General features: G+C 53.6%; 1 protein-coding gene across 1 annotated transcript; it reads right to left on the reverse strand.

The window, feature by feature from the left end:
* Nucleotides 1–1,898: 1,898 nt before the first annotated feature.
* LOC128274956 (bridge-like lipid transfer protein family member 1) lies at nucleotides 1,899–26,304 on the reverse strand. Its single transcript, XM_053013310.1, has 19 exons — nucleotides 24,863–26,304; nucleotides 22,473–24,782; nucleotides 21,737–22,408; nucleotides 20,639–21,428; nucleotides 19,530–19,631; nucleotides 17,846–18,426; nucleotides 15,391–17,302; nucleotides 15,187–15,309; nucleotides 13,828–14,032; nucleotides 12,746–13,143; nucleotides 11,578–12,673; nucleotides 11,367–11,505; nucleotides 10,906–11,289; nucleotides 8,599–10,828; nucleotides 3,650–6,833; nucleotides 3,372–3,575; nucleotides 3,169–3,299; nucleotides 2,593–3,095; nucleotides 1,899–2,528 (listed from the first exon to the last, which is right to left on the reverse strand). Exons 1-19 carry the CDS (start codon nucleotides 26,302–26,304, stop codon nucleotides 2,309–2,311), a joined length of 16,626 nt encoding a protein of 5,541 aa, XP_052869270.1. The 3' UTR covers nucleotides 1,899–2,308.
* Nucleotides 26,305–26,904: the final 600 nt, after the last annotated feature.

Genomic DNA, 26,904 nt, shown 5'->3' on the forward strand with positions numbered 1-26,904 from the left:
CATGAAAAATTAACTCTTTAAACCAAAAGGATAACATGTAATGCGCACTTTGAACGATTAGCCGTCTCCGGGTGATGGGTAAAACTTCGTGCCATTTGAAGATCGGAGGCGGACCGAGGGCTCGTCCGCCAGGACCCAACCCACAAGCCCAAGGGTGTTCTACCTTCACGAGCGAAACACGGCCCTTAACGACCGGCCGGAATAGTTCGCGGGTGCGCGGATTGGAAACGCTGGGACGCATCTCATGGGCCTGGCTAGTGGGAGGGTCATTTTCTCCACGAACGTTCTTTTGGGAACTCGGAGGAACGCGAAAACGGCCACAGTTGGGGGAGGTAGTAACGCGGGTTAAATTTCTTGGGCGTTACGCGTAAATTGAAACACAAAAGGAGCTCTGCAACCCACCGAAAATTTACCCAACGGTAAGGAAACGAGTGTGTGGCCGAAAGTGGTCCTTTACGAGCTTCTAGCTTTATTCTTAATGGAAAACGGTTCTATTTCTTATTTCGATTTCGCGTAATGCAAAGCTACCTAATAACGGCGAAAAGAGCGAGACCATAGTTTAGAATTCGCGCTTAGTGAGACTTTGGTCCAACGTTTCCCGGTTCGACAGGTAGCCTGGAAGAACGGTTTTTTCGAGGCATAATAAAAGTGTTCGAAGGAAATCCGAGAGAAACACTGTACCCCTCACCACGGCACTCTGCAGCTTCGGGGGTAAAGCCGGAGGTACGCGCTTCTTGGGATCGGCCCGTCTACCTTTGGGCGTTGGCCACTGCTCGTACACGCACACATCTGGGGCTAATGTACCTGCGGGGACTCCTTGGTATAAAGTATCCTAACGATTCGTATCCTCTTTACAGACCGATCGCAACTATCGTTGAGTGCAGAAGCTCGTTGTTAAACGATTTCCCATTGTGAGACCAGTGTGTCCAGTGAAACACAGTTTTTAAAATTAGCGCACCAAGATGTACAGTCAGAGCTACACTGGCAATCCGTGCCCCGGTGCCGGATACTACGATCCGAGCTATCAGCAGTACTACTACCAGCAGCAGCAGCAAAACCAGTTCGCCAACAACAACATGGGATACTATTCGCCGGAAGCGTTGGTCATGCTCTACAGCCAGTACCAGCAGCATCCATCGGCCTACCACTATCAGCCACAGCTGGACTACCAGACAACCCCAGCCCTGTACTTCCTGAACCAGCAAGCCGAACTGTTGCAAAAGTCATTCGCGGCCAAACCCGGCGGCCAACGGAAAACTCGAACCACGTCCGGTGGCAGCAAAGGCTCTCGCAAGCAGCGCACTAACAAAACGCTTTCACCAACGCCATCGGCTGATTTTACGACCGAAACGGACCGCCTATCGTCATCATCCGGCGCGTCGAACGATTCTTCAGCACCGACGAAGCGCCTGAGTGATTGTTCTCTCGAGCCTGAGGCCAAGCAACGTAAACTGGAACCATCGACGGTTCCGGTGCATGGCGCGTGCTCCGGTTCCAAGCGATCCATCTTCCGCAGCGTTGCGCTAATGGCGGAAAGTTCGTGCAGCCAGTAGAGAGGGGGCAATTGGAACCCAACAGAAGATCAGTTCCTTTCTTGAGGTGTGATCCAATGAAAAATATGATTTGTTCGTTGATCGTACCCGTGATCGATAAGTTAGTGAAGTCGAAAGAGCAAAATAAAATGCGAAAAACAAAAATTTGAACCGAAATCTTGTACTGTTTTGTGTTTTTATTTCAACTTTGTCCGTTCAGATCCATTTCGGGAGACATATTCGTTGACCCAGAAAGAAACATTCATTCATTCGGACAGGCTTTTCGGAGAATATAACAGGATACACACAACATTTGGTGTCAGATTATTAATTATTTTATTGTTTTTATGTCCTCTAAGTGTGGTGGACAATCTTGCGAATAGAATCCAGAAGAGAAGCCTGGATTACGGAGAAACCGCAGGCCCTTCACACGTCTACATGACTTGCAGTCTAAGCGGAGTGGTGCCCGAATCGGTTAAGCTGCGAGCTACACTTTCCGATAGTCTTTCGAATAGATTCTTGGACCGTTGCTGTTTTATTGTAATGCAAAAAACAAGAGCGCCAATAGCACGATATGTTCGCCATTCGATATATTGATAGACTTTGTTGAACGCGACTAGAGTAGCGACTTACGGTAGCTTGCGTTAGTTATAGAGGGAAATACACGGAATAGTTGAGCATTCTTATGGGCACCGCGGCTGCTACTAGTTTCTATATCATGCGGCCGCGGGTGCGTATCAGACTGTTTATTCGCCAGAACCGTCAGATTGTTAGTCTCACTTGTCCTTGCTCGATTCCTTCACCTCGGACGTACCGTTATCCTTCACCATCACCAGCAGCTGCAGCATGAGCAGAGCTTCCAGCTTGTCGAGGGGGTCCATAAACCCACGCTGTAGCCACTTGGGAATGGTCGTACGGGCATGGCTGAAGCCAAGCTTGTTCAGTATGTAATCGATTCCGTACGGTTCGATCGATTTGCCAGCCCACGACAGTAACCTACAGCAAGGAAGCAAACTTTTAGCACGTGCTGAGCGCCACTTCGACCGCACACCCCACTTACCTCACTGTCGGTTCCAGGTGCCATGTTTTGCAGTTAAAGTGTCGCCAATCGGTACGCATGAACGATTCCAGGTCGGATTTCTCCACCACAATGTTTACGTGTTTGCCAGTGCCCAGTGCACCACTCGCTTGACCACTTGACAGCGTGCTGGGCCCTGTTGTACTGATCGCGCCACCGTCCACTTTCACAACATCCTCCAAGCGGACTTGCTTGGAGCCCGACCCGGCCGACAATGGGGCGGGTGCCACCGTTGCGGTGCCGAGTTCGTTCAAATCTACGGCGCTACCATTGCCGATGGATTGGCTCGAGGTTGAGTCTTGTGTGCGCAGCGACGACAACGATGGTGCCGATGCCGGTCCCAGGTTTCCGGTGCTGGTTTTCAGTAAATTGCCCGACTTGAGAACCGACAGTCCACCCGAGCTGCCACCAACGGTGGCCGTCGGGGGCGGGGTCACTGTTGATGGGTTCGGTGACGAGGATCGATTGGTGCTGATGGTGCCAAGCTGAGGGGACACATACCAAGTAAAGTAAATTATTACGCCCTTTTTCGGCTAAATTGCAGTTCAAAGTACGTACCACTTTCTCCTTTTCGCTTAGATAGGAAGTAATGAGATCATGCAGGAAGAAAAATGCGTCCGCATCAACCGTCACGAAGATGTGATCCTCGAAGGACGTTATGAAGCTACACTCAACCATCGGTTTGTCCTCTGTAAAGGGGCCCGAAAAGATTAGTCCTACCGGATACACTGCCCTCCTCCAGGCAACCACTGGTCACTTACGCGTTGTGTCGGGAGTCGAGATGCCTTGCAGGTGTTCGGTTTTGAAGTGCAACTGAAGGCTTGGCAGGGCAAAGATCACCTCCCGGTTGTGGTTTGGATCCTGCAGCTTCGGATGGGCCGCTGCGCCTGCGCCCGAGCCACGGGCACGCTCGATCGAGTTGGTGTTGTGTTCCTTATCGCGCTCGATCACCGGGAACCGATCAACTGATCAACGAAGGGATCAGGGGTTAGAGTGAATCCGGTTGAATACCCCACCTTCCTTCCGTTCGGTCACTTACCATCGATTTCGCTGTTCGCAAACGCGTAGTGGAACCACTCGTGCAGCGTCTTGAACTGTGGCGGGAAGATAACATTCCGGGACATCCGAACGACGGTGGCGTTCGAATGGTGCTGCGGCGGCTGCTGACTGTTCATGCCGAGTCCGAATGTGAGCGTCTGAATGATGTGCACCTCCTCGGTCGACTCGACGTGCTGCGCTTCGGTGGCAAAGTCGATACACGGTTCCTTCAGGCTGAACAAGGCCCACGATTTCGCCTTAAAGTTGATGCCGTGGAAGCAGGCAAGTGAAATGTTTTGGCCATGCAGCTCCATCGTACCGCCCAGCACGGTGCCAATGTTCGAGAGGGGCACCCCAAGCGTCGACAGCCACAGGCCTTTGGTTTGCTTCAGCGGCCGCTGCCAGTGCCGATGGTGGCGCGCATCGTGAAGTGACGCCTCGTGACCGAGCGATTTCTTCTCCTCACGCCGCCGGGCACTGGCCCGCATCGACGGATTGGCGAGGCGCGGCTCGAGGCTGGAAAAGACACGCTTCGACGATTTGAATTGCTGAGAGAAAAATTCCTCCAACTTGTAGAACATCTTCAGTATGTCGGCCGTCGTCGACTTCGAGATCATCATCTGCAGCTGGTCCCAGGACAGGTCACCGTGGATGAGAATGATGGCCGGATAGTTGGTGGGCAGCTTGTTGGTGAAATCGTGGTCCTTCGAAAACTTCCACTCGTCCCGCAGCTGCGCGTTCAGCGAGCTCACGCGCGTCATCAGCACGCTCGTGCCCATGTAATCGAACTTAAGCTCCAGCGCACTCAGCTTGATGCCCACCTTGTGGTCCGGCTCCGAACCAGGGTCCTCGCGGATGTGAATGTACGTGTCGATCCGGCTCAGATCGATCGTACCGCCGACGATGCCACCCTTCGCGTCCAACGATGATCCACCGAGCCCGACCCCGATGTACATGTTCTTGTGACCCGTACTGCCAATGCTGAGCCGGCCATCGCTCCGGAACGCCTTCGTTAGCCACACGATATTTCCCATCACGTTTCCCATGTTCATCTGCACGTTCAGCTTCGTAAAGTTGACCGCAAACAGAACCAACGTTTCCCAGGACGTTATCTGGTTCACATCCGAGGGCGACGACGTCGAATCCAGGCTGGACGATTTCTGATCCTTTATTCTGGCCGTCGACGATGCGCTGCTGGCTCCGCTTCCGCCCGTTCCTAGGCCGCCGCTGGCTTGCGCCTTGTTCAGATCATTCTCCAAACTCAGCCGCAACCGATCGCGGCTCATCGCCCGCCGTGACGACTCATCGGACCCATCGCCGCCAGTCGAACCATAGGAACCGCCGGGTACGGGCCCCCGCTCCTGTTGACCACTGCACTCCGCCGGTATCGGCAGTTCCAGATCGCACATGCTTGCCTGCGGTATGCTCAGATCACCGAGAAACATTCGCCGCACGATACTGCGCCGGTACCAGGCCTTCGGGAAGGCCAGGATCTCCGTCAGCCGGCGCATATCGTACTTGAACGATGCCGAACCAATGTCCACGATCGTCGAAAAGCGTATGACCGCTTTCGATGCCGAATGATCGGAATGTTTGCGCAGCAGGCCACCCGTTTCGATCATGTTGATCTTCTTCGAGCGCGTTATGTGGAACTTTACAAACTCCACGTTGATGCTCAGCGAGTCCTTCCGTTCGCTGTCGGCCAGGGGCGAGAACTGGTGCGCCTCCTTCAGATTGCTCTTCTTGCCACCGTACGGGTGGAAGATGTAGACGTTAAAGTCGGCCAAACATCCCGTCACGCTCAGCCCACCGGCTGCTTTCCCACCATCACCGCCACCCGGCAATGTATCGCCCGACGCACCAGGCCCGACGACCCCGGCTGCCGCCTCGTCGTCCGCGTGCCGGTTCGAGCTGAAAATAATGTCCAAACTTGGCAGCTGCAGCATACACTCGACGCGCGAAACGGGCAAACAGGAGAACCGGAAAGTGGACGGTTGCATGTGGAAGTAAACGACCACATCGACCGGGAAGCTGGCGTAAACGGCGGCATAGTTGTGCTCGAGCATCGGCAAATTGACCGGATTCGAGGCACCACCCGCCGCCGTTCCCGTACCACCACCACCGACACCGACGCCACCACTTCCGGCACTTCCGTTGCCGATTCCACCGCCCGTTTTGGAAGATGGGATCGGTTCGAGCGTTTGCTCTAGGAACTCGAGGATGTGCGGCGAGATGATCGTTTCCTCCGGGATGCTTTGCAGTGTCATCCACGCGAACAGGGTGGCCCGTTTCGTGGCCAGCTTGCGAGCCGTCCCGAACGGATCGGTGGTGCTCATACGCGGCGACGCATCGTCTCCACCGAGCGTCTTCGATTGATACTGCAGCTTCACGTCCAGGCCCGGAATGTGGAAGATGGTCAGATCGACAAGGGCCGTGTACGGTGTGGTGTTGTACTTCAGCCGCGATTTATCCTTGTTCCGACGCGGTGGCACCGGACTTCCCCAGTCGGTGGCCCCGCCCGTGCTTCGCTCGCGCTTATGGTGCTTCGCCGCTGCCGTTGGCGCGGTCGTGGCATTGCTATTGGTACCACTGCCACCGATCGTCGACGACAGCCGCTCGTCGTGGATGTCTTTGGTGTGAAGCACGCATTTGCCCGAATTGACCAGCACCTTGATGTCGAGCTCGAAGTCAATGTTCGGTTCCTGCTGCTTCTGCGGATGGCTTGGGCTTTTCTTGCGCAGCTCCACCTGTTCACCGTCGATTTCGAGCAGATGCGGCACATCGGATGCGACGGAGCTCGAGTCACACCGTGGCCAATCGAGCCCGGAATCCGAGTACGCGGCCACGTCCGAGTCGGCGCTCGGCAGGGACGACTGGCGCATTGCCTCGGTAAACGTGACGCGCGATGAGTTGGGCGGAATTTTCACCCGCAACGAGGCCGTCCTTGAAGGGCCCGAACTGGGCGATTCCTGCAAGCTGCTCATATCTTCGCTTCCGGTGAACGCATCCAGCACGCTGCTAGCTCCACCACCCTGTGGGCCGGAACCTCCCGTTGATCCCACTATACCGTCCACCAGGCATCCGGCGTCAATCAGATCCTCTCGGGTCGGTGACGGTGCGATAAACGAACGGGAACGATTGGCTGCCTTCAGCATCGGTTTGCGCATCGCTGGTCGCTTCCATTTCTGCGAAGAGGAGAAAAAAGACACCAAAGATAAAATAGACGCAAGATATCTTTTGCCTAAAAAGCGCAAGACAAAATGAGCGGAACTCCGGAACGAGATGGAACGGGTTTATTTTGATCAATCAGGTGGCCGCGTTTAGAGATCAACAGTATCACTACGGCCAGTCAAACTAGCGCCAATCGAAATGTCCTTTCCACTTTCTTCGTCGACACACAACATACATTCTGCCACATCTTGGTCATGGGACAGTGCGGAATTTTCTGAAGCGTGCTGGTCACTCGTTACTCCAAAGGACGACCCGATATTCGACTGTTCATTTGAAAAGGCACTGAGGGCACTCTTTGGATAGTCACTGTCCTCCGATCGGCGACCTAGATTCCCTTCCGTTTCGACCGACGCACCATCCGTTTTGCCCGACGATGATCGGCGATCTTGTTTATAGAAAAGGGAATAGTTGGGCCCTACGATCGCCGAGATCGGCGTGTTCATGTCGATGCTTCCCTCCGGGTTCTCGTGCCGTTGGAAGATGTACTGCACGAACGGGCAGTTGCTGGTTTCCGAAACTTGCATTTCATCCACATGGGCACCGGCGTCATCGGGGATGCTGGGTCGCTTTATCAGCCGACTCGAAAGACGAGTCCTAGCAACTCCCATCGCTGCTGCATCAACGTCTTCCGACGGGGTCGTGATGGTGATAAGTTTCTGTTTCATCTCCAGTAACATCGCTTTAATTTCCTTCAATTCATTGTCCCCATCGACATTCGCGTCAGCTGCGTTGTGCGGATGAGTCACAGATCCAGGCAAATCGGAATCTCGTTTGGACGGACGTTTTTTTCTCAAGCATTCCTTACTTTCGCTTTCCAGCGGTGCTGCAGTCTGGGATTTTCGCTTACTATGGGACACCGGTGTGGGGTCTTCGGTGGGGCCTATTACCGGTAAGTTGATTAGGGCTTGCTGCGGTAACGGAAGCAACGAGGCGGATGTTGATTCCACCACCGGGTGGACACGCTTTAGCTTCACGATGGCTTGCAGGGGAAGTTTGATTTCTTCAATGTCGCTGTCGATTTCGTACACCGACCGACGCAAGTTCACCTGACACTGGTGACCAGTGTCCATAATTTGGCAAAGCAGTTTCAGAACAATTTTGACAGCCGGCATTTTGGGTTCAGCGTGAGCGTCGAGAGCGTCTTCAAATTCGCAAAAGATAGCAACTTCCGTCGGCTGACTCTTTCCGAAACCAACTACAGCAAAGGTTACTTTGCTATTTTTACGGCAGGTTGTCATGGTTTTACTTTTCATCGCCAGCGTTGCATTAAATGCAAAGTGAAGAGCTATCCAAGTGGACTACGTGTGCTTGAAGCAAACTAGGTTCGGTCCACTAAGGCGTGAACGCCAACTATCATACAATTTCAAGGTAATGTTCGGTGTCAAGGCAACCATCAGCTCAGAAGCTAAAAGGTCAACCACAAAACAGTTTTAAACTATTTGTCTAAAGCTGGATAAAAAAAGAAGCTTGGTTTTTGGGTGACACACACCTAACACCTAAAAAACATGAAGGATCGAATTTCCATCTGCGAAGCCTTGGCCAAATTGACCTGAGTAATTGACCGAAAATGACCAGAATTGTCCAACAGAAGAGCTGTTGTGTTCCATCAGGACAACACAAATTACACTACATACAGTTTCGAATTTCACGCAAAAATAATGGTTTTTTCGCCAAACCTAACGTAAAACATTCACGGTAGTTAATACACTGCTGACTTACCTGAATCATGTCCCGCCGGAAGTACTTGTAGTACACGGCTTGTAGCTCCTGCAATCGCCGTTCCTCGTTCTCGATCGTCTTCGTCGAAGCACCGAGCGTCCTGAGATCGTTCACGATCTTCGTCTGCTCGTTGATTTCGTTTTCCATCAGCAGAGACCGCTTCTTCGGATCCAGCGTAGTGTCGAACAGGAACGACGGCAGCGAGTCAACCGATTTGCGTGACTTCGACTCCTTGCCACCCGGCGGCGGTCCGCTGGCATCGATATCGTCACTGTCGGGTGTGTCGGAAGAAATCGGTTCGTCGTCCTCCGAACCGGTTAGCATGGTCAGAGTGTGGCCCAGGGCCGACAGTTGCTTGCCAATGTTGACATCCAAATGAATGTCCACACCTTCCATCTGCCACTTTACGTTCAGGAACCACTTGGCATTGTCCGGGTGCTTGGCAGCGATCGTACGGGAACACACCTCGTACGTGCCCTCCGACACCACACACAGATTCATGATGCTCGCATCGTTCATGTTCGGTTTCCACTCGTCCAGTGACGAGTCAAAGTCGTCGGCAAACCGCAAACACAGCCCAACGAAGCGACCGTTGGAAACGAGCGATCCGGAACTGCACGCCGAAATGATGGTGTTCTCGAGCGTGATCACGACGGCACCCTTCTGCTCAAAGTCCTGCACCGATCGATTGCCCCAGATTTGGGGCGCCTGATTCAGCGGCAAACAGATGCCCATGTCCTCGACCGTGAGCTGGAGGAATAGCGTAGACAGATTGGCCGACGTCGCCAGATGGTGACTGAGCTGGCCGAAGGGGACCTTTTCCAGCACCTGCTGCGTAGCCATCAGTACCTCCTTGTTCAGATTGGCCCGCTTCTCCGTCCAGTACTCGTACGCGTTCTTGTAGTTCAACCACACCAGGATGGCTTTGTCGACGGCGATCGGTTGCACGTAGATGAGCGGCCGTTTGAGCGTAATCAGCACCAGCTCCTTGTCGTCGTTCAGCATCTCGTTTTGGAACGCATTCCGCAGCCCGATGGTGGTGTTGAAGAACGCGTGCTGCTGGAACTCCGGTTCGGCTTCGTCGAAGATAACGTTCTTGATGATCTGGCCGAGCGAAAGGTTCAGATCAATCTGTGCCTTCCCGAAGAGCTTCGTGTTCGAGGCGTCGGCAATGTTTTTCACGCGATTCGACAGATGCAACTCCAGCTGGCCCGTCTCGAACCGGACGGCCGACGAGCACGGCGTAGTGGCGGTCAGCTGGATTCGCTTCACGCGTATGTTCAGCGAAAACAGTATCCGTTTCATGGTCGACCCATTCTCTTCGGATTCCTCCAGCCAGAGGGGCACCGGTTTCTCGCCACCGTACACCTTCTGCACCACCTCGTTCACCTCCTTCATGAACACTTTCTGGACAAACACCAGATGATTGAGCAGATCCGTCGTGAGGCACCGCTCGAAGACACCGATTTCGGCCGACGCCGCCAGATAGCCACCCTGCCGCAGGACGACCCCATCGATCGGGACCTCCTCACTGGTGGCCTCCGGCACGTACTCGGCACTCACGTGCACCGGTGGCAACGCAATGCACGCCTCCGAAGGAAGGTTCGTTTCGGTCGTTTGAATCTTCGTCGTAAAGCTGAGCGAATGGTTCGGCAGATCGATCGTGAACTTTGCCTTGCTCCCGGTCACGCCCGTCGACGAGACGTGATCCATTTTGTACTGTGCCTGCAGCGAAGGCAACAGTGCGGCACTTATCGACAGGCTTTGCAGGATAATGTTAAACTGCATCACGAGCGGTTGCAGCAATCCGCTCGGATTGTTGCCGGCACCCAACGAAACACCCGTCAGCGTACGCACGGTGGCGGTGCTGTGCTTCCGTTGATTGGCCACCCCCCCCGCTACAGGGCCCTTCTCGCGCGAATCACGCTGCTGCTGATGATGGTGGTGATGATGGTGGTGGTGGTGATGATGATGGTGCAGTGGAGATTCCGGTTCCTCGTTTTGGCGCGTCAACCGGGCGGAGGTACGCGTCACACGCAGCTCCTGCAGCGTGGACGAAATCTGCTTCGAGCTGCGCGTCATCATACCGTGCAACGCGACCGGATGCTGCGGTATGTCCACGTTGACGATACCGATCGAGAGCAGCCCATTGTTTTTGTCCTTCCCGCGGCGCGTGATGCTCGAGTACAGTGTTTGACTTTTGCCAATCGTAACCCTCACCACCGTCGTTCTGCGGAGGGAGAGAGAGGCGGAAATGGGCGAATTAATGCCAGGGCCAGGCGGGAGCGATGGTCACCCCGAACTTACTGCTGATTTGGTTGGACACCTTCCAGCAACACGATCATGGCCCGACCGACCTGCCCCGTGAGGGAACACTCGAGCGATGCGGGGCGCGATTTCTTGCGCCACGTGGTGCTACTGTGGAGGGCCGTTATTTCTGCCTCCAGCTTCAGTCCGCTCAACGTGGCCAGTAGCCGAGTGCGATGTATTTTGGCCACCCCAAACACCACCAGCCGGGTTCGTTCCTGAGTTACGATTCCCACATCTTTCACGGCCGTACCGGCCGCCTGACCGCCCGTGGGCAACCCCGCCGCATGCATGTCGTCCTCCTCTCGGGCGCTCTTGCTTTCATGCAGCAGATTGTACTTCCGTGCCTTGATCTGTTCCACCGCGTCGGGCGAAATGGATACACTGTCGGAAAGAGAGAGAGAGACGGGGCGGTTAGTTGGCGGGTGAAAAGCCGGGGGATCCCGGCCCGGAATGCATACCGATGAGCGATGGTCTTCGTTTCCGGCATCGCCGAGTACAGATCGAGCAGATGGTAGACCGTTTTCCAGCACTTTGGCGTATCCATTATCCCATGAATCGGACCCGTGAAGGTCGATCGATCGAACGGAGCGGTGAAATCTATATCGCGGGTGAATTGAGACCATTTAGGGGGCATTGAACTGACCGAAACCACACGTCCGCCGAACTTACCACCGAACGTGCTCGACAGTCCGCCGGTTAACGAATTTTTCGCCTCCAGTGACTGCTTCGAGTGTGCCTCGGAAAACGTGAAGCCTGAGCCGGCACCGGCGACGGCCGCCGTCGGGCTTGTTTTGATCGGTGTGTTGACCGTTTCGTTCAGGTTCGTGTACCCGAGCTTGCCCTTCACCGACTTGCTGGTGCTGCGCAGTTTTTGCGCAAAACTGTGCGGTCGGTTGCGCGAATTCGGCGACGGTGTCAGCGGGATCAGTGGCCCTAGGGTGGGCATTTTACTGCGACTGATCGAGTGGCGCAGCTCGTGCCGCATCGTGGAGATGTCCTCGTTAAACTTATCGTACCGCTCGTCGGTGTAATCGAAGATGCCGGACGTTTCGATGTGCGCCATCAGCGGTTCGTTCAGCGAACCCATCAACGTTGGGTCGTTCATCTCCGACGCGAGACTCGATTCGTCCTTCAGCGGTGCACTGCGCTTCCCGCCGTGGTCCGGCTGCTGTTCACGCAGCTCATTCTGGGCATCCTTCACGTTCTGGTACATGTTGGTGATCTGGTGCAGCAACCGCAACAGCGGCATGTTGACCTGCTGCGAGATGTAGCGCACGTTCAGGCTAAAGTTGATGACCGTGCTGGTGTGCTTCTTGAGCTGGCCGCGCGAAACGTACAGCATCGCCGGCTTCGTGTCGTCCGGGAAGCCATCGGTCATTTTCAGCACCTCCAGCTCGACGCCAACCTGCTCGCACAGGAAGGCCGGCTGTTCGCCTGACGACACTATGATGGCAAACTTGCCGTTGCCACGCTTTTTCGGTTCCTTCTGCTTCGACGACGGCTTCTTGCCATCGCCCGCCTCACTCACGACAATGTCGATGCGGATCGTGTCGAACGAGCACACGAGCGACAGATTGGTGCCGAGGCTCTCGAGCGACGACACGTCCTTGCTGGACACATTGTTGATCATCTGCTGCGGCATCACGCCGAGGCAGGTCAGCATCGGCTCGAAGATGAGGTGCGCGTCCAGGATGCGATTGTTATCCTGCGTGTACTTTACCGAGTGGATTGCCGGGCGCCCTGGAAGCGGGGTGCGACTGGTTTGCTGTCGGAAAAGTGGGAAATCGAATGCTTTAGTAATATTCATTTATACATCGACACACCGTGGTCAACCTACAGTGGTTTTCTGCTTTTCGCGCTGCTTCGTGCTTTCGCTCTGCTGCTTCGCCATCCACGAGTAGAGGTCCTCCTTGTGGTTGGCCGGCGGTGTCCACGCTTTGTCCATCGAGTCGGACGAGCTGCACACGGACGGGACGGAGCCCTCGCGCAGTGCACCGTACTCGATGGTCGGGTCCTGCTTTTCGAAGATGTTCGGGAACATCTGAATGCTGGCACGCGACGGTGGCGCTGCCGGTGGTGGAATGAAACTTTTTACCGACGATTTCTTGCGCAGCTTGTTGGTCAGCCGCGAAGTGTTAGTGGTACTGGGGGAGGTATTAAGGGAATCGCCCAACGTTGCCGTCACCATGTGCACCGCCGACGGCACCGGTGGTGGTTCATCTGGTATTTTGATTACTGCGAGCGAGCGGGCGGGCGGGTGGCCAGGTCAGGTCAGGTCGGGCGGGCAGGCAGACGGACGGACGGACGGATATTACGGTGGTGGTTCATTGTTTTTGGCAGGGTTTTCGGTTTTTTCGGTTTTGTTTGGAGCGCAAGGAACCGAACGGAACAAGAAATTGGGAGAGAAAGGAGAAGCGTAAATTTCAGAGCTACAATCCGCCGTACGGCCCAAAACACGTGGAATTGTTTGCACACTGTTGGGGCGTGTTTGCTGCGTGTGTGTGTGTGTGTGTATGTGTGCGTGTGATTGCGTCATTGAGTGTTAGTTTACACAAAAAAGTTTACAGTTAGCCACAGCACGATCGGTGGTCGATCGCTTCGGAACAAGATACAGATCAAACGAGTCAAAATGTGGACTATCAAGCACACGTGCACTGGAAAGCAACACACAAAGTGCGGAAAAAAGGGAACAGAAAAAGTATCAAAACACAGCACAAACAAATCCACAGTCAGCGGGGTTAGATGAACAGCAAAAGTGTAAGCAATAGTGTCGGCACAATGGAAGCATTCGGGATGAGCACGGTTAGCAACACCCAGGGAGCGGCCGGGAGTAGGACGACGAACGAGAACGGGGCGGACAAGGGAAGCTTGTAGTACAGGGTTGCAGAGTACGATCGAGACAGGAGAAGAGATCATTACCATGGTGTGGTGGCTGGCCAGTATGCTGGTGGTGGTGGTGGTGCTGCGAGCCGACTGCCACTGCCGACTGCTGATGGTGCTGCGTTTGAATGCACTGTCCCAGCAGCATCGTGTGTTCGTTTTCCTCCTCCAGCAGCGGATGGCTTTCGACGATGGTTCCTACCGGATAGTTATCCGTATCGATGTCATCCGTGTCTTCGGCATCCTACGATAAAAAACCCGTTGATACAGACTGTAAGGGCTCGAAAGGCTTTCCAGCCGAGTGGGACGGGTTCACTTCTTGCAAGAGGTGACCCTAAAACGAAGGAACTTTTGGGCAGACTGTGGTGTTTAGGGGAAATGATGGGGAACGGGAAGGAAAAAACGGGAAGTGGGAATGCGTTCATTAGCAACATTTAACGTCCAACCACCAATTGATGCGTAAAAGAGTTTGAGTATGAATGATTGTTCGCAGAAGATTCAGTTCATTGCCATTTCCAATCCCCACCCAACTGATCGCAGGGTTCGATCCTTCTCGATCGATGGATAACTCTTCTCGCCTTTCGCGTTAATGATGGTTGCACAAAGGCGTGTCGATTTTAATCACATTATGTATTGCGGTAAGCCCAATCCCTTCACCGGTTCTCGCGACACACCACAGAGGTCAGCCTAATGGATACACGGATAACACACACGGATCGACAGAGAACCTCAACCACCACGACCGGGGCACACATTTCGGGGGGGTTAATAAACAATTCACCATTCTGGCAAAAGCTTCAGGCATTCGTCAGGGCGTTGTGTGCGTTCGGTACGTTAGCAGTTCCTTTTCTGTCGGTTTAGTGTACTGTTAGGTGGCGGTTCGCCGTTTCTCTAACGGCCTACGGCCTATTTTGCACTTTAAACTTACCCCAAATAGGTTTGTAACGCTGCAAAAGGAAAGCATTTAGTGTGAGGCGGTAGTGAATTAAAGGGGTTTTTTGTGTATGGTGTTCTTTTAGCATTTTCATTCTCCATTCAATCAAACGATAGTGTATCAGGCAATGAGGTTAATGAACTGGGAATGTACCCTCCCCGCCCCGATTAAGGCTATCTCATGCGTGTTGATGGTTGACACGTGTTGCGTAAACAAACGGGAGGAAAAGAGGAACAGTCCTCGAAAGAGAGCAACCTCAGAGAACAGTTCTAGACTCGGAACATACGGTAAGGACGAGAGCTCAGGAGGTAAGGTTGGTGGGCTGCCTTTCTCCCTTTAACGGGGACTGATAACAGTGAATACCAAACAGTTTAGATAATGGTGCGACGTCCACCAAAATATTGCTTGTGAAACAACATGTTTTTGGTCGATGCAGCGAGTGGTCTTTAGTGGTCCCAACATACCTCGTCCTGTGGCAATGCGAATGTTACGTTCACCGGCTTCGCCAGCTTTCCCTTATACTGGTGCTCAAACAGCATCGGATTGTAGAGCACGTTCTTCCACTGGCGACTCAAAACGATGACGGCCTGCGAGAACATAAGAGAACAAACAAACGACGGTAACAACTTCGGCACGTTTAGGCGGCCAATTTATGGTATCAACATTACTTGTCGCATGGTGCTCAACTGCGGCAGATACTGGTGCCGTAAGATTTCCTCCACTTTGGCCGCGTTCTCATCGAGCACGTACTTCTGCAGCACCGTACACAGCTGACAGCTGGGATCCTCTTGCAACGTTTTGGCGAGCGGTGTAAACTTTCCAACGTACCGACTCTTGACCGGCCGGTGCAGCGACGGTCGGTCCCAGGCGTCGGCCATCAGCGCCACCGTGATGGCTGTCCGGCGAATGTACATCGCTTTCATGAGGGCGACGATTTTGATGGCAAACCTATTGCTCGGATTCATCCACGCCGTGATGGCGGGCGAAGCGGTACTGAGCAGATTCCAGTCGAGCCGTGTATAGTCGATCTTGCGAGTGATGGGTGATCGGGGCGGAGCGGCAAAGTTAAACCAAACCGTCTTGAAGTCGATCACACATGACGAAGTTTTGCCATTATCGTTACTGCACGGAACAATGGCACCGGCGGCAGAGGTGGTGGTCGTTCCGTTTCCACTTGTTCCCGGGTTTGCTCCTGCTCCTCCTGCCGCATCAAAGCTAGCTCCCGGAGGGTTCGACGATACGGGTTGCTGCGGCCCACTGGCGCCAGGCACGCTTCCTGTTCCGGGTGGTGCTGCCGTGGTCGATGATCCCGGTTGAGCTGGGTGGCCGCCGGTTCCCACTGCGGACGGTTCACCGACAAACGAGCTACGAAGGGTGACGGGATCCGTGTCATCCGGAACGAGAACCGTCTTGAACGACCTGTTACCACCATCGCTCGTTATGGCCGAGGAAGCGGCAGGCTTTTCCTTTGATTTTCCCTCAAACAGCGGACGATCTTTCGTTGCCCCACTAGCCTTGGGTGTTCCCGGTTTCTTCATGCCAAACTTGGCCAACGCTTCGGCGGCCATATTACCGCCCGCTTCGTTGAGGAGCGTCACCAAATTGAGTGGATTGTTCAGTGTCACGCTGTTCTGGTTCGCTTCCGAGTGTGTGGTCGACTGGTGGTGGGGTGGTGCCATTTCCGGTTCAGACTTTAGTGTTTCGGCCGCATTTTCCGATTTCTCAAACTGCGATCGCTTCACAATCTTCACACTGACGCCCTCCAAGCCGCCTTCGAACATAATGTAGCCCAATCCACCGTTCGCATTGGCGCTCCCGTCGCCCATCGTGGCCGCCGCTTCATCCGGAACGCGTGTGCAGTCAAACATGGCACGACTTCGGTGTGCCGGTATGGCCGTTATCACGATCTGCGAGTCGGGCAGGTTGGCCGATTCATTTTTCAGTCGACGCAGCTGTGCGTGCGCTTTGCCAATGTCCAGCGTAATGATCAACTCTTCGAGCTGCTTCTCCGAGGTTTCCAGTAAAATTGGTTCTCCGGGAACGTTGTCCGGACGCGTCTGGGAAGACAAATGTGCCAACAGAGCGCGCGTTCCGCGAATGAGACCACTCTTCTTGAGCCCACCCGATCGAACGGTGGGCTGCGTGTAAACGGTGTGCATCGAAGCTTTCGTCGTTTTGCCCAGGTGGAAGCGGGTCGACACCCCTTCGAAGCACACCGCCAGCAGCGAAGCACAGCTCAGCTCCTGAACGTTGTCCAGTGCAGCGAAGGAGATCACTTCTTCGACGACCGAACTTTGGATTAGCGTGACGTTGATCTTGGGAAGGACGATAAGGCCCTGCACCTGCGTCGAAATGCTTTCTTCGTAAACGTCCGTCAGCACCGGTCCACCGGGTCCCTGAAGGTTACGTTCGGCGGTCGATCGCTTCGAGTTAGAGTGCACTTGCGACCAGTAGCTGAGCGACTGATCACGCTTCAGTATGTTGACCGCTTCTACTTTGCGTACGCACGACGCATGAATATCGTTGACCACAGTAAGGGGATGCAGCGTTGAGAGCGTCGGTGTCAGGGACTCGATCATCCTGTCGCAGGAGTGTGCAAGGAAAAACCGAAACCGATCAATATTGAGCGAAGGGAAAGTCTTTCCAGTTTGAACAAAGCAGGCTTTCGGAGCATCAAAGTAACAAGCTTCTTCGGACTTCTTGTGCGCCAGTTTTTCCGTTACCTCGAAGGAATGTCACCGTTTTTAAGCTACCTTCTCCTTTACTTTTTGTGTGTTTCGGCAAAGGGCGAGATATTGGCTGATAATACCGAACTACGCGATGCGTTTAAGAAACTAGCGAACCTTGCCAATGATAACCGTTCGCTGGGGGACCGCTTGAAAGCTGTCGATATTGGGTTACTTAAAAACGCGATGGTGCCACCAAATCTAAGTAACCTATGGGAAGGTTCTAACTTCAACCGAAGGTTTAACCTCATTGTTCACAAAAAACAGAGGAGGGAAGTCGAACACCGAAACAGTCCTCCATTTGAAACCGCACATGGAATGTCGGGTTAATTAGAGGGTAGTTTCTCCCCAGCGTCCGGATGAGTAGAAAATAAAAGTAGTTGTTCCCGGCGCTTACCTCTGCAGACCCTCGAGCAGCAACGGTGTCAGCATCACGTCGACCTGCCCTTTAAACCGGACGACGATCGAGTTGCGCGTTGCAATTTCCCCTTGCGAGCTGAGAAACTCGTTTTCGCTTTCCTTGCTCTCCTGCTTGTCGAAGCTGCTGCGCACCAAAACGCTCGGATCCCAAGGATGCGGTTTCGGCAGGGTGGAGAAACCGCTCGCTGCGCCGCTCGTCGCCGCCGGTGGCTGCCCATCGTACCGGGAAATAATCCTCACCTCACGCCAGTTCGAGTAGGTATCAAAGTGCGGTATTAACTTGCCACCGATGTACACCAGGCCACCGTCTTCGTTCTGCTGAAAGAGCGGCATGGAGAATGCATCCGCACCCATCGGCATGGAGCAGTGTGTCCAGTTCGAGCAGCGCACATGGGCCAGGTGCGTCACGTAGCTCGCCATCAGGAGTGGTGAGTCCACTATCGGGCGGTTGATCTGCATGTGCAAGTTAACCAGCGTAATGTCTTCCTGTGACGAAAGTGCGGAGATGAACGAGCTCGACGATAGCGAGTGCGATTCGGAAGAATCCTGCGGATCGACCTGTGGAAGATGGTACAAAGCCAGAGGTAAACCAACCGGGCGAGAGAGTCCAGGCATAAGGCGTTCGAGAGGCTCATCGCGTGAAAACATCGATAGAATAAAACGGTGGTGCCAGGTGTTACAGAAATTACCTTGTGTGGTTATTACTACACGAGTGTGTAAACAATTTCCTACAGCAAACCAATTACACACTATAATTAAATTACGAATCAGATTAAAGGGATGGAAATAGAACACAAAATTGCAGCAATGAAAGCAGAACAAGCTGCTGTTTATCAATATATACGTTAGAGGTAAGGTTAGAGTAAGGTAAGAGGTAAGAGGAAGAATATATACGTTAGAGGTAGAGTAATATTTATGTTTGAGGTATGCAATAAAAAAGCAAAGAACCTGCTCTAGAAGCATTTTGCAAGCAAGTAAAGAAAGCTTTCGTTTAACATATGTATGAAACAAAGGAAAGAAAATATAGCTATATACAAAAGAAAACAGTAAAACATGAGCAAACCTCCGCTGATAGAGCAGTCGGTAACGCTCTTCGCTGTCAGTGCAGCTGGCCTGGGTTCGAATCCCGGGATCGGTTGTCACTCAACCGGCCATGGTTTCGATTCCCGATACCGGCGTGACAGGGGGGTTGGCGCGGGGCTAACAATCCCGCCCGTAAAAAATTAAATGTTACAGAGAGCATCAGAGATTAACATTGTCTCTGGTGCAGGCCAAGACTGCTCAGCGGTTGTAGCGCCAAAGAAGAAGAAGAAGAAGAAAACATGAGCAAACACGACTTAAAGCTGAAAATACTCACTAAAGATAATTGGAAAACGTAATCTTAAAGGACACACCAAAAACGGAGACAAAAGCAACAACTACACCAAGACAAATCGAAGCAACCTACGACAAACGTTAGAAAAGGCTAAGCAGAAACTGGAAACTGTGCGTGATGGGAGGAGCCAGCTTGGGTGAATCGTGGAGGACCACTCGTTTGCCCTGTTTCGGCCGCCCCACTTCCACAACGCTTGGTTTGCCAGCTTCTGGACATAAAAAGCGGAGGCGATGCGAAAAACATTCACTTTTTTTGCTTTGCTTCTCGGTTTGCTCTTTTTACTCACATCATAGACCGGCTTAAAATGACGGAACTCGGGGCGGGGTGAAATGTTGCTAAACTTACGCAGCGGTGTCGCTAGACCGTGGATGCGCCGTTCCTCCTCATTCTGGGTCGGTGGTGCGAACCCGATCCACCACCACCATGATCCGCACCACACATACAAACACCACAGACACATCCAAGCGCACACACAGGTCCATATACACACGCACACACACCGACCGCATCGTAGTGCGTATGATTGGTGATGGTTGGTGCAGGAGACGAAGATGGCGATGACAAGGACGACGTCGTTTCGGTTACGGAATGAATTTGAACAATGCAGCAGGCGATGCAGCGCCAGCAACCGGAATGTCCATCGGATGCATGTGTGATGTGTTTGGATTTGTGCGTGCAGTTGAGTCGTTGCGATGGAATTGAAGGTGCACCCGGTGCGCAGTTCCGAAGATTATCGAACGAACGAAACGCAAGCAAGCAAGAACCCGGTGTTTCACCGCACCAAACACCGGAATGGGAGGTTCATGTGTGTGTGTGTGTGTCACACATGAATGGGCGCGATAGGAGAAGATAAGATAAGATAACATGACAATTGTATGACGGTAAACATTTCTGCACGACATATCGCGATGGGAACAGAACGATCGCCGAACGATCTGCGCGCGATCGTTCCTATCTCATTACGATCTCTTTGACTAATGGCTACACTACGGGAAGGAAAGGAGGATATGAATCAATAACATTGTGCTACTGCTGCTGAGTAATGCTGCTGGCGGCGCGCATTCTACGAAGCCGTCTGGAGATGTTAATGTTAACGTGTAACGTGGCAAAATGTAACGCGAAACAAGACTGGGACCGCTCGGAACCCGAAACTAATTCGCGAAAACATAAAACACAACACAACTTTTGTGGCCAGTACATGGCCGGTGAGTCAGTGTGCCGTGCCCCCGTGGGTGTCAACAACAAATCCAAACGATGGGACACCGAAGTGTGCGATGGAACAGTTTTACCTCTATCATCTTGCACCGTGGTTCTAAGGACAGTAGAAACAACGTAACGACTCCCCTACACCCGGTTCGCGTGAAGTAGCCCAGGTAGGCGAAAGGCAACACTCACCAGCTCAGCGGTCGATTGGGGCCGCATCGGAAGAGATCGGTGCTCGGGCGTGTGAATCTCGTAGTCGCTACGGTGCGTCGACAGGCGACCTTCGAGCTCGTTCGGACCGACGATGCTGAGATCGGATGCGAAGCGTTTTTTCTGTATCGCAGCCGGATGCACGTGATGGTCGATTCCGGTCGCCTTCAGACTCGAGCTGCGCGATGCGTGTAGATCTTCGTCGGCCGAAAAGAACGCTTCGGAAGGATTTTCCGAGGTAAGCGAAACGGTTCGCTGTACGTCACGCATTATCACGTCGTCGGAGGGCAGTGGCCGTAAGACGCCACCGGGAACGATTCCTCCGAGCGATTGCTCGGAATCGGACTGCAAAGGGTGCCCGGGGGCCGGCGCAGAGTGTGACATTTCCATTGGCACCGGTGAGTGGTGATGACCGTGCTGCTGGTACGGGTTGTGGTGAAACTGGGACTGCTGCTGCTGCTGCTGCTGGGAATGATGGAGGGAATGATGCGGCGGCAAGTGCGGCGCCGTATGGGCCGTATGATCGTCACCCATCGGCAACACGGCGGACATGTCCAACAGTTCGCCCTGCAAATATTCTGCCATCAGTCGCGAATCCGACGCAGACATTTGGGAAGCTTTGGGCACCTTAAATCCTTTCGATGCGAGCAACCGTGATTCGGAATCGATACGACACGGCGTCGGGGTCGACACCTTCGAGCTGTTGGCCGTCGTTTTGGGACTCGCATCCAGCAGCCGGCTGTAGGGCACATCGTGTGAAATCGTACTTTGTCTGAAATGGGGACAAGGGAACAAAAAACTAACGTTAGAGTACGAGGACAGGAACAACCCAATTCCAAAAAGGTTTCACAAACAACTGTAGGTAGTCTTATACAAAGTTGTTCGACAGCTTCAGAGACGACTTCACCTGGGACATACCCTTCTCGCGAATAGATAATTTAGGTTTCTTCCCTTTTCGACAAAGAGACTAAGAATGATCGCTGCAGTGCGTTTCACATTACAGCCGTCACTCACGGAACCGGTCGGTTTTCCCCTAACTTGATCGCCCACCCGATCGCCCCCATGATCACCCGCTGTTACCTTCCACTGGTGTAGGAGAAGCGACGACCACGGACCCTCTCCGAACCGTGTGGTGAGCCGGTGTCCTTCTCTTTCAACCGCTCGAGGGACGATTTTCCTGACCGCTGCTCAGCACCTGCCGCCGCCGAAGCACTGTTGACGGCATAGTTGGTCGCGCTGGCCAAGGAACAGCTTCCGCCCTGTTTCACCAGTGTGCTGTTGGGTGAAATGTCAGCCGATGAGCTGACCGATTTTTGTGTGTCGTGCTTCTGCGTCAAATGGGGCGATTTAGTGTCTGCCGTCGTGCCACAGCAGGCCGAGGGTGGCCCACCGCCGTGCGCCGGCGGATGTCGGTGACCACCGGCCCGGTGCAGACTGGGTTTTCCGATATATTCGTAGCATTCCTGCAGCGACACTGGCTGCAGACTGTAGGGAGGTGTGTGGAACACGAGCTGGCCTTCGTGCAGCAAGCTCTGGCCAAATCCGTACTCCCGTCCGCTCTGGTGTATGTGATACCGGGCGATGTTGATAAACTCTTGAATGTCCTGGGCCGATGGTTTGAAAAATCTTGGTCCATTCCGGTTGGTGCCAAAAAAGGCACAACCTCCGACACAACCGCATCGCACCGGATCGGTGGCGCTTGACCAGAGGAACCACAGCTTCTTGTTCTTCTCGTCGTGCACTTTCAAATAGCTGAAATAAGAAAGCGTGGGTCATCCGGACAGCCGCCTGGAAACCGTTCCGAAGGGTAACTTACCTATGCTGCACCAGATGCAAACAGTGCTCCGGAATGGGAAGGGCCGAAGCGGCCTCGATAATGATCGGACCCAGCGAAACACAGCCAACCTCGAGCCACGGTTCGTTGCAATCGATTTCTCGCCCACTGTTTCGGGCCGAGTGCAGCGAGGCATACGGATCGTCCTTGTCACGCCGATAGTACGTACCACCGGAAGCATCCTCTCGATCGCGGCCCTTTCTGCTCGATATCGAACCGTACGGATCTTCCTTGTGCTCTTTCGAGTCCTTCCGGTGCGGCGGATGCTGAGCCGGTAGGTCGGGACCAACAACGGCTGCGGCCTCGCGGCGAGGATTCGACTTAATACCGGCGGACGAAGCGGACCCGATGGACGATATCATGGCGGGGCCCGTCGCTTCGTCTGACGACTTGCGGATGTGCGACGGATCGTCCGCATGTTTGGTCGAGTTTTGATGGTGTAGCTTAGCCGAACGGCTGCTGCCGGTGGTGTTGGTGTTGCTGTGCGAATTCCCGCTACTGTACTGACTGTAGTGACCACCGGTTGACACAAACTGACGCAACAGAATCGTCGGTATGAGACCCGTAATGCCCGATTTCACCTGCTGGCCGTGTAGATTGCACGTGGCTAACCGTATCGGGGACACCCACGTGTGCATGGCGGTGCCCGTTTCAATCAGATACAAATCGATCGCATCGATCGCAACGCGTGTCATCCGATACTTGATGTCCTCCGTCGAGGGGCATCGATACTTGGCATCTTCCTTCGTGTGCGGACACGTATTCGATGGAACACCGTGGTGGCAGTAACGAACCGTTTTCGGTGACTTTAGTTCATTTTCCGAATCGATCGTGAGAAAGGCAAGCGTTTCCAGGCCCGTCACCACGTTGCACAGCTGCGAGAGAGTCATTTTGCCCGACAGTTTCCCGAGCTGCACCTCCAGTAGCCATGCGTACTCGAGCGTTTCCTCTTCCAGCTGGCGGCCCTCGTTGCTAAACATTGCGTGACCGCGCACTTGCACCGCCGACAGAAGCAAGTGTCCCTGTCGCAAATGTTTATCCTTTCCGGGGCGGATGGCAGTGTCGGAGGAAATGACAAACGAAGGGCTCACCAGCACCTGGAGTTCGGTTTCATGGAACCGCTTCTTCATCTCGAATCCGAGCCGTTCGATGAGCACAATCGGACACGGAGGATCCGTTTCGGTGCAGTTCTTCATCACGTGTGCCTGCAGATCGTGGATCGTCACGCTGACGATCACCTCCAGCGGCCGGTAGAGCCGAGGATCGAAACGTTTCGGTTTCTCGTCCGGGTTCAGGCTGGCCTCCGAGAGTGACTTTGAGGGGTCATCTTTCGACGATGCCTTGCCGCTGCCGCCGCCGCCACCAACTACCAACGGGTTCGTGCGCGAATTGCTCTTCGAGTTCGAGTGCTCCATGTCGGTGAACGTTTGGTCTTCACCGAAAATGTTTTCCTTCAGATGAATGAAGTTGCGCAGGATGGCCCCATACGCCAGCATCACCGACGAACCAATTTCCAGTTCCACCGACACCTGGTCCGGGGGCAGCGATGTTGGATCGAACCGTGGTGCACCACCATCGGCCACCGCTGTCCACGTGATGGCCGGAGATTTGCGTAGCTTCGGTATCCGCATCGGACTGAGCAGTATTTCCTCCTTTTCCGGTGTCGTAATGTCCGCCTGTGGATCCGGCCCAAGCGGTGGCATCGGGTGGTAGATGTACTTGATCGAAAGCGCCACAATCGGCACCGTCCAGCAGTCGATCCAGCCGGTCGATCGTAAACACACCCGGCGCCACTTTTTATGCAACAATTCCGACCGTTTCCGGACGCTTCCGTCGCGCGTAAGAATCCGTGCGTTCTCGTCCAAAGCCAAGAGGATCGATCGACTGCTCGATATTTCCGGCAGATACATACTCAGATCGAGCCCCTCGCCGTGAATCCAAAACACGATCGGTAGCTTCAGCGGGAGGAAATCATCGAACGGTAGCGAGAAGCTTAGATCGAACAGATCGCCGCAGAACGCGAGATGATGGTTCTCCTGGTTGGTGCTGGAGCAATCGATCCAATTAAACTCGTTGCTGAGCGTCAATATTTCAAACTCCTTCAGTATTACACCGAACTTCCACGTGTACGGCACAAAACTGAGAATGTCGGGGCGCGCCTTCGAGGCCCAGTCTTCGATCAGATCCTGAAAGAATTCCTTGTGCGAGAAAACGATGTATGCCGTCGCTTTGCTTCCCGTCAAATTGATCGTCCACTCTTGATGATCGTTCCACTTGATGGGATAGTGAACCCTGGAGGAGAACGGTGATCGAAAATGAGTTTGATATTCTCTTTTGGGAACCCGCGATTTGGGCCATTATTGTATACTTACTTCACGTTAAACTGCAGCGTTTCACATTCAGCCAAACTGCGGTACTGTAAGCTGGTGGTCGCCTCAACGTGCAACAACTGGCCGGTTACCTTCGTGGCTATTCCATCTTGAAGAATGATCCACGGTAGCGTTACCTCTAGATACGATCCCGCTCCGATGTTCACATGGACCGCGTTCGTTTCTTTGTTTTTGGAGAACAGCACATCGATCGTGGCTTCGTTCAGCGTGCAGAGACTTATGTCGAACGATCGAACCTCACGCCGATCGCCCGGTTTCGGGGGTTGTGTTACCGGCATCGGCTGATAGTCCGGTGGGAAGAAGAATTTAAAGAGATGGTCTCGCTGTCGGTCCGCCCACGGTCCGTAGCTAAAGTCTGTCCCTTTGCCGCACTTAATGTCGATCCCCCAAACGGGTGGAGCGGCCTCCACCACATCCCCGTTGGCAAGCGTGAGGGTAACCGGTTCCTCCGGCACCACACCGGCCTCGTCCATGTAGAAGTACAGTTCCATCAGGCTCGCCATCATCACAACGAACCCTTCGCCCATGTAACGCGGCGGTTCGTCGACCATACCGGTAAACTTGGGACTCGGTGCCAGTAGCACTTTGGCATTCTCCACCTTCGCCTTGACGAAGTGCATAAAGTGGTCCAACGTCGAGACGGCCGGCTTCGTGCTGTAAACGCAGTGCGCTTCTTCCACACACAGCGACAGTGTGGTCGGCGTAAGCCGATTGCCGAACGCAAAGCGCCCGGAGCAGATGTCAATTTTGATGACGGGAATGAGATCGCGCCATGTCGTCGCCGTCATCGCTTCCGGGCGCTTCTTCTTGACCTTGGCCGCGACCTCACTGCTGTGTCGTTGGTTTTCATCGTTCATAATCTGCTCCTTGAAGCGGGCAATCTCTTCGGCGCTCATATCTTCCGTTGGCACCAGCACCGATGGTTTCAAGCCGAACGTTTTCTCCAACCGAGCGTACAGATCGGACCGGTTGTAGATGTGCATCTCGAACCCGTTCAACATAACCGACAGCCGGGTGTCGGAGTGGGACAGATCTTCCGATACGTCCTTCGGGACGTACGAACGCCACCAGCGGAAAATGAAGTACCCGTCCTGGACGCGTACCGTGTAGTCGAAGCACACGTAGACCACGTCCCGGAACATGATCTTACCCGCCAGTGGGTTGACCGTTAGCGCACCAATCTTAAAGTACGCACCGCGTACGTACAGCCGGTTGGCGAGCTTTGTGATGATGCAACCGAACAGGCGGGCGTTGTAAAACGTAATGTAGACGACCCACACGATTGAAGACAGCAGCGACACCAGCAGCCAGACCATGTTCTTGTCCAGCTTCATGTCTTCCAGTGGCTGGGTCATGTTGAACTGACCCATGCTCATCAGATCGTCGCTGTTGAACGCCGGTTCGTCCGTCACTTCGTAACTCATTTTGATTGTGGTTGTTGGTTCGGATTCACTTTCGTAAATAGCCTCGTCCGCGGAACTTAACGTAGGGTTGCAGGAACGATTCCCTGAAAGCAAATCAAAACAAGAATGAGACATGGAAGCAGAAAATCATTACATCCTTTCAACTTTTACGATCGCAAACAGTGCTGAGGTAAGTGATCCTTTTTACTTTATTTTGCGTGTCAAGAATTTTGCAAGAAAAACAATACTCGGAGCGAAAACAAGAAAAAATGCACCCAGAAATGTGGTTCATTTATTGAGCAAAAAAGGTAGCGCTAGCTGAAGGTTAAAAAGAACATGAACAAATCGCTGAGGCACGAACGACAACAACGCAATTCACGGAACGTAAACAAATGGCCGGTCTGGCACGCGATCAGCTGTCGAAATTCGACACACACAGGCCCACGTACATGCCAAACCAGAAAGTGAAACTTCGACGTGTTGGCTTTCCCTCAAGCGGAAGATATGGAGCACAACAAAACCGAAGAAAGTTTTGCGCTGACGCAGTACGCACCCACCCGGTATTTCGCCGCTTGCACCAGCCGCACGGAAAAGGAAATATTGATCGGTTGTTGATAATGA

Source organism: Anopheles cruzii, chromosome 3 (assembly GCF_943734635.1).
Source record: "Anopheles cruzii chromosome 3, idAnoCruzAS_RS32_06, whole genome shotgun sequence".
NCBI classification, from domain to species: Eukaryota; Metazoa; Arthropoda; class Insecta; order Diptera; family Culicidae; genus Anopheles; species Anopheles cruzii.

Excerpts from the sequence above, each read along its gene's own strand:
- LOC128274956 (XM_053013310.1), bottom strand. The coding sequence starts at position 26,304 with ATGAGTTACGAAGTGACGGACGAACCGGCGTTCAACAGCGACGATCTG. Across the intron at positions 14,033-15,186 it reads TCGCATTGCCACAGGACGAG|GATGCCGAAGACACGGATGA; the intron begins GTATGTTGGGAC and ends TTTTTATCGTAG. Across the intron at positions 2,529-2,592 it reads CACCTGGAACCGACAGTGAG|GTTACTGTCGTGGGCTGGCA; the intron begins GTAAGTGGGGTG and ends TCCTTGCTGTAG.